An 8,552-nucleotide genomic window follows, 5' to 3' on the forward strand; every position below is an offset into this window, starting at 1 on the left:
TATGTGAAGTGAAGTCTTTGGACAAAGTAAGGCATACCTTTTTTGAATCATAGAACAAGTTCAGAATTAGGTTAGGTCTTATTTTGTATTTTTGTTATTTTCTTTCACCAATATATCGCCATTCTCTTCGTGGCATTAAAATATGTTTGTGTTTTATAACCTAACAGCAAGAAATCATTTTGTAAAGATAACCGTTTTATGTAAGCGAAAACGTTGAAAATGTTTTTATTATTGAAACATATTTATTTTGACTAACCTACATTTTTGGGATATTTAATATTTATTTCTCAGAGTGATCAAATTTATATTTTTTTGTTGTTGGATTAACGTTATTACTTAAAGTCATCTTTCTTTTTTAGGTGTGCCTGTCAATGAGTGTGCTGTTGAGCCATGTTTGAACGGCGGCGTGTGTACAAATGGAAACATTAACTACGTGTGTACATGTGCGCCTGGATTTAAGGAAAAAACTGTGAAAAACAGTAAGCATACCTTATACGCTAATTGACTTTTTTTACCTTATTTAATTCCATGTACACAAGAATTTTCTTTCTAACACACAATGTCATTTTACTTTAAACAAAACAATGTAACAACCATATACCGTATGTCCAATCCATTATTTTTTAAAAAAAAATCTGCTTATTAAATGTTAATCAATTATAAAAAAATAAAATTAAAAAGAAGTAAATGAGCTGACTGTTTGCTTCTTTATTTTTTCACTCACACATCTTGAAATTTTTAGTATGTCTTTTGTACATCAATTAAATAGATGTTGTAATTATAGACAGTTTGCACTGCCTTTGAACAACTTTCAGGAAACTAAATGGAATGTTGTGAATTTGGCATATATGTCCGATCATTAAAGTGATTTGTACTTTTTTGTCATTTTGCAAACCTACTTTTACATGTTGTATAATAACGTTTTTTGAAAACATTCAAATTTACTAGAAGAAGTCTTCTTTTGAAACTTTCGTGGAAAAAGAATATGCTCATTTAATAAAGTATGTTGTAGACATTTTTCTGAATTGATCTTAATTATAATGAATATTTTGGTAGTTAATACTGGCAAATTGCTAGCTAAGAAAATATTATATCTCCTACACTAACAAATAGTGAAAAGACTTCATACTATTTAAACTGTAAAATGCAATTTTTTAAAGTTTAAAGGAATTAGATATGCACAAAAGATATTCTTTCATAAATGTTAATAATGTAAAGGTTAGTGATTGTTTAAAAAGCATTTTTGCTTCAGCTCTCGTTAATGTTGCCCTTGGAAAACCTGCCTACCAGTCAAGTAATTATTCAAAAGATTATGAAAATCAATACACTGCTGACAAAGGGAATGATGGTAATGCCGATGATAACATATATAACAACCATTGTTTTGAAACTGATAACAATATGAATCCCTGGTGGGAAGTCGATCTTCAGGATGAATATAACATAAGTCAAGTTAACATAACCAATAGGAGGGACTGCTGCAGTATGTAATTTTCTTCATTTTACTGAATATTTACTTTAATTAAACTTAACATTTTATTTGTTTTTATTTTAAGGTAATTATGAAATTTCATGGAAGAAATTTGAAACAAGCTTTTCTTAGCCTCATTGAGTTGATTGAATGATTACTTATTTTACAACGATTGCAATAAACCATGTTTTCTTTGCAAACACTGTTAATATAAATACATAAAGAAATCAGTTGGATAGAATCAATTTTAGCGAACCCCAGAACAAACAGAGTTTTTGTTCTTATTTTAAAAATACAGGTCAATATGTCAGTATGTAAGGTAAGTCCATTACATTATGTGTGTTCCTCATTTTGTTTACAAAATTATTTACACAATATTCAGCCATTACTCACAAATGTATTTATTAGAGCTGTTGTAAAGGTAAAATATAATTTTTAATTTTATTTTAGCTACAAGAGCAGAGAATGTGGTAATCTACGTAGCAACAGAAAATCTTGGTAACTGGAAGATGGTAGCCTATAAGGAAGGTCAAATGGGTCTTTTCGTGTCTTTCACATTTGACCCAGTGAAAGCTCGTTATGTCAGAGTAGCTTTAAGGAACAAACAAACATATTTACATTTATGTGAAGTGGAAGTCTTTGGACAAAGTAAGGCATACCTTTTTCAGTATATCAAGTTCAGTAATAGTTAGGTCTTATTTTGTATTTTTGTTATTTTCTTTCACAAATATATATCCATTCTCTTTGTGGCATTAAAATATTTTCGTGTTTTATAGCCTAACAGCAAGAAGTCATTTCGTAAAGATAACCGCTTTATTTAAGCGAAAACGTTGAAAATGTCTTTAATATTGAAAGATATTTATTTTGACTAACCTACAATTTTGGGATATTTAATATTTATTTCGTTGCTGGATTAACGTTATTTCTTAAAGTCATCTTTCTTTTTTAGGTGTGCCTGTCAATGAGTGTGCTGTTGAGCCATGTTTGAACGGCGGCGTGTGTACAAATGGAAACTTTAACTACGTGTGTACATGTGCGCCTGGATTTATAGGAAAAAACTGTGAAAACAGTAAGCATACCTTATACGCTTACTTGACTGTTGTTTTTGTACTTTATTTAATTCCATGTACACAAGAATTTTCTTTCTAACACACAATGTCATTTTACTTAACACAAAACAATGTACAACCATATACCGTATGTCCAATCCATTATTTTGTAAAAAAAAATCTGCTTATTAAATGTTAATCAATTATAAAAAATAAAATTAAGAAGTAAATGAGCTGACTGTTTGCTTCTTTATTTTTTCACTCACACATCTTGAAATTTTTAGTATGTCTTTTGTACATCAATTAAATAGATGTTGTAATTATAGACAGTTTGCACTGCCTTTGAACAACTTTCAGGAAACTAAATGGAATGTTGAGAATTTGGCATATATGTCCGATCATTTAAGCGTTTTGTACTATTTTGTCATTTTGCAAAGTTTCATTTACATGTTGTATAATAATGTTTTCTGAAAACATTCAAATTTACTAGAAGAAGCCTCCTTATTTGTAACTTTCGCGAAAAAAGGAATATGCTCATTTCATAAAGTATGTTGTAGACTTTTTTCTGAATTGATCTTAATTGTTATGAATATTTTGGTGATTAATACTGGCAAATTGCTAGCAACACATAGTGAAAACACTACTTACTATTAAAACTGTAAAATGCATTTTTTAAGTTTATAGGAAAAAGATATGCACAAAAGATATTCTTTCATAAATGTTAATAATGTAAAGGTTAGTGATTGTTTAAAAAGCATTTTTGCTTCAGCTCTCGTCAATGTTGCCCTTGGAAAACCTGCCTACCAGTCAAGTAATTATTCAAAAGATTATGAAAATCAATACACTGCTAACAAAGGGAATGATGGTAATGCCGATGATAACATATATAACAACCATTGTTTTGAAACTGACAACAATATGAATCCCTGGTGGGAAGTCGATCTTCAGGATGTATATAACATAAGTCAAGTTAACATAACCAACAGGAGGGACTGCTGCAGTATGTAATTTTCTTCGTTTTACTGTATATTTACTTTAATTATACTTTACAATATATATGTTTTTATTTTAAGGTAATTATTTAATTTCATGGAAGAAATTTGAAACAAGCTATTCTTAGCCCCATTGAGTTACATTCCATAATTACTTATTTTACAACGATTGCAAAATACCATATTTTCTTAAAAAACACTGTGTTAAGTTTAATACATAAAGAAATCACTTAGATGTAATCAATTTTAGCGAACCCCAGAACAAACAGAGTTTTTGTTCTAATTTTAAAAGATACAGGTTAATGTGTAAAATAAGTCCGTTACATTATGTGTGTTCCTCATTTTGTTAACAAAATTGTTTACACAATTTTCAGCCATTACTCACAAATATATTTATTAGAGCTGCTGTAAAGGTAAAATATTTTTTAAATTTTATTTTAGCTACAAGAGCAGAGAATGTTGTAATCTACGTAGCAACAGAAAATCTTGGTAACTGGAAGATGGTAGCCTATAAGGAAGGTCAAATGGGTCTTTTCGTGTCTTTCACATTTGTTCCAGTGAAAGCTCGTTATGTCAGAGTAGCTTTAAGGAACAAACAAACATATTTACATTTATGTGAAGTGGAAGTCTTTGGACAAAGTAAGGCATACCTTTTTTAATATAACAAGTTCAGTAATAGTTAGGTCTTATTTTGTATTTTTGTTATTTTCTTTCACCAATATATCGCCATTCTCTTCGTGGCATTAAAATATGTTTGTGTTTTATAACCTAACAGCAAGAAATCGTTTTGTAAAGATAACCGTTTTATGTAAGCGAAAACGTTGAAAATGTTTTTTATTATTGAAACATATTATTTTGACTAACCTTCATTTTCGAAATATTTCGTTTTTATTTCTCAAAGTATGGTGCCATATGTCTGCCACCAGATACCCATGTAACTAACTAGTTTATTTAGAGGTAAACTAGTTACGTAACTAGTTAACTTCTTAGTTAAATAGTTATCTGCTTATTTAGTTACGTAACTAGTTAATTTTTTCAATAAATTAAAGATCATAACGGGAAATAAATGCATGTTAATGCCTACAACTGCCATCCTTTTATTATTTTAACAGCTTAATATTAAGTGGTTACCTTGTTACGTAGCTAGTTAAACACATAATTAACTAGTAAATTAAGTGATTAACTTGTTACGTAACTAGTTAACCAGTCACCAGTTAGCGATATTTTGGATAAGTGGTAAGTTATTAACTAGTTATATAACTAGTAAACTACATAACTAACTAGTTATTTAAGTGATTATTTATGTACGTATCTAGTTAACCAGTTATCACTTATCTATAAATAGGCCTAATGTCTGAAATGACTAAAGTGTGACTGTGTATTAATGCACTGGAGCAAAACAATGCTATTTATAGATTTATAGATAAGTGATAACTGCTTAACTAGTTACGTAATAACTAGTTTGATCATAGAAAATCTTATGGCATTTATAATATTAAGCATAAAACCATATTTGTCTTTAAAGTTTCATTATCTATTGTTGTTTATGTCTGTTAAATATAAAAATTAAATTCATGTACTAATTGTTTTTTTTCAACTCAAAATTTAATGTAGCAATATGTAGCAATAATAAAGAAAAACCAAATTCGCCTTTTCGACACTTTTCATACTTTTCGTTATGCTTCAGAGAAGGATATTTGAGTAATCATTAAGATATTCCGAATGTTTAGGCGATACTCAGGTTGGAAACTGTAAGCCTGTTTGTAAGTGCTTTGAAATTTGAAAAAAAACTTGGATACATAATTATGTTACTTGATTTGTATATGCACATATACTTATACATGTATATGTAACTTTATGCTCAAGCTTTCATACTGTTTCTTCTATCTTAAGTGAAAATCTAAATGCTTGCATATCTTGTAAGTGCTATCATATTCATTATTTTTGATTACAGATTGACATACAAAAATGACAAGAACGAACGTCAGCAAGAAAGGAGAGATGAGAAGGAAACAAATATAAAATGATAACTTTCTTGCAAGTCTTTTTTTTTTTCAATCAGATGCTACCTTTTAATTTAACAATCAGTTAAAAATAAAAATGAAAAGAATTATTTGTTGTTGTTTTTATTGCTATAAAATATAATAAATAAACTCTTGGAAAATGAAGATATAAAACTACACCCACGAAAGCAAACACGCAAAGGTCTACAACAATTAAGTGTCTTTATATTAAGTAAACTCAGGTATACAATTTACCACAGCTGATACAAATGCTTGATGAAGATAAGAAATATTGAAAAATCAGTATCATTTGTTGGCCACTAACTTTTTTGTGGTCTTCGTGGATAATTTAATTTATAAATTTAATATCAAACAATAATTCATTTAGTCTGCTGTCAAATTATTTTTAGTACAGTATTTGCATTATCTATTTATTGATTATTTTGTTTTTGAAACATACCAAAAAAACTGGACAATTGACAAATTATTGAATCCAAGAAAAATATGAACTTAATATGATAAAAGCACGAAATTTTATGACAAAAAAGTGAATTCACTGTATTTGTATCTAATGTATATTGCTTACATGTCTGGTGTCCTGCAATATTTTGAATGATGATATCTTATCATACAGAAGACATAATTCACTTGTTAAGGTACTAAACTCATTTGCGTTACTCTGACATAAGAAAAAATAGAAATAGTATGACATAGTTCTTCATACTTATCAATCACAATGTTTCTACCATTGGTAATATGAATTATATCCACACATGCATTTGCAAACAACGCTGACATTACATTACCATGCAACTACCGTTGGAATTCCACAATAAACAATGTCAATTCTGGCTAAGTAATACCTGTCATATCTCACAAGTTCAGAAAACATATTTTGAAAAATACAGTAAGTAAAGTTGTCCCAAAGTTAGACATATAATCACAACAGTCACGGTAAGTCACCCTTTACAATATTCCAATAAATACAATTATTAGCTAGCTAATTCTTGGTTTAAACTTATAACCTATATATTAATCATAACATGCATTATCAATTATAAATCTAAATGTAAGTTGCATCCCTTTAATAATTAAATACTGCAACTGTATCTGTAAATACATTAACAGTCTCGCCATATCTATAAATATACATTATGTAACATTTATTTTTTCTAGAATCTTTCTAATATATTTGAATCCTACAAACATTGGTACTTGAATGAATTTCAAAATTTAGTAGAAAGAAAACTATAATGTACAGTAAAATAATCTCAAATACATGTAAGCAATAACATATAAAGAAAGAGTTGTGTCAAAGCATCAAATGCATATCTTTTTGAGTAACAAATGCTGTCCCTCCTTCTTTTAACCTTCCATTAGACCTTATTATAACAACTGACTGTAAGTATGTACATAAAGTGTTTAAAATTGATAATTTAAGGATTTTATTCTTCTTTGTTTCAATATTACATGTACATGTGCACCTATACACAAAGCTGTATTTTTTTAGATTCGTTGCGTTCTTGAAAGGAATCAGGGTCAACTGCGATTTGGAATGGATGACTGGGCACGACTTCAATATATTACACAAAATTAATATTCTTTCAAATATCATTCAATTCGATTATTCAAAAGTGTCATTGAAGCTTTGCATTATCAATGAATTTTTACAACGATCGGACATGACAAATGCTTCGTAAAGCTGAAGTCTCCTGTGTAGATGTTATACCACAATATAGGGTTATACAACCTATCTACAGAATCAGGAGGACACACTTAAACCCCAAGCCTGATTCTGCAGATTTTTATTGTAAATTATGTTTGCATTAAAGTATACGCCTGAGTTGGTAATACCTCTTTCGTTGCTTGTTGTTCTTTCATATTTAAAAAAACGTAAAGCTTTTAACGTGCGGTGTCATTGGACAATAATATTTTTGATAATGAATTTTAGAGACTATCATTGAAGTCATTCTTTTTTCAAAGAGCCAAGCGCCATGCATATAAAATAACGGGCAACGACCGACGGCGCGTGCTTGGATGATTCAATTCACATGAGTGTGTAGTATTTACGGTAGAATGATTGATTATGCGGACAAATAGCTATATATTGACGCGTTTGACAAGTTATCATGACTACAGGTGTGAAACATGTGATTTAGGTTAATATATGCAAGGTCAATGTCACTAAAGATGATAGTCAAGGTCATTAAAGATGATAAAATATAGATATTTGTCCAGAGCATATCTCCTACACAAATGGAGGGATTCTAATGAAACTTCATACAAATGTTCACTACTTTAAGAAGCAGTGTCATATGTCTAGACAAAAGGACAAGGTCAAACGTAGAGGTTATTGAAAAGCACTTGTCCGGAGCAAAACTTCTACATGCATAAAGAAATTTCAATATAACTTGGCACAAATGTTCACCATTGTAAGGCGGAGTGTCGCGTGCAAGATTTAGGTCCCTGCAGTCAATGTCACACATGGGGGTCAAAGTTCAGATAAAATATGAACATGTGTATTCAGATCATTTAGTTGTCATTTATTGAGGGATTGAAACACAAATGGTCATTATCATAACTACTTGTTTGAAACACGTTATTCAGGTTAATATATGCAAGGTCAAGGTCACTAAAGATGATAGAAAAATATTGTCCAGAGCATATCTCCTCCACTCATGGTGGGGTTCTAATGAAACTTCACAGAAATGTTCATCACTATGAACCAGGTCTCTAGGTTGAAGGTTTAGGTCACACTTAGAGGTCATTGAAAAATGCTTGTTCAGAGCCAAACTTCTACATTTAACCTGGGATTTTAATATAACTTGGCAAAAATATTCACCATTATGAGGCCTATTGCGCACATAATCCAGGTCCCTGCTACCAAAGTCAATGTCACAAATGGAGGTCAAAATTTATGGACGGGGACCATTTAATCATCATTTATTAATGGATTGTAACAAAAATGATAACTATCATGACTACAAGTGTGACACATGTAATTTAGATCAGTATTTGCAAGGTCAATGTCACTAGA

General features: G+C 29.8%; 1 protein-coding gene across 1 annotated transcript; it reads left to right on the forward strand.

Annotated features, from left to right (window-relative positions):
• Positions 1-359: 359 nt before the first annotated feature.
• On the forward strand, positions 360-5,625 carry LOC132719874 (fibropellin-1-like; the record flags this gene model as incomplete). The annotated part of the gene is made up of 7 exons (XM_060703823.1): positions 360-479; positions 1,253-1,483; positions 1,922-2,119; positions 2,421-2,540; positions 3,290-3,520; positions 3,954-4,151; positions 5,467-5,625. Coding segments are annotated over 7 exons (1,103 nt in total), but the record flags the coding sequence as incomplete, so codon positions are not given.
• Between the last annotated feature and the right edge of the window lie 2,927 nt (positions 5,626-8,552).

Source organism: Ruditapes philippinarum, unplaced genomic scaffold (assembly GCF_026571515.1).
Source record: "Ruditapes philippinarum isolate M1 unplaced genomic scaffold, ASM2657151v2 ctg15296_1_1_1_1, whole genome shotgun sequence".
Taxonomy (NCBI): Eukaryota; Metazoa; Mollusca; class Bivalvia; order Venerida; family Veneridae; genus Ruditapes; species Ruditapes philippinarum.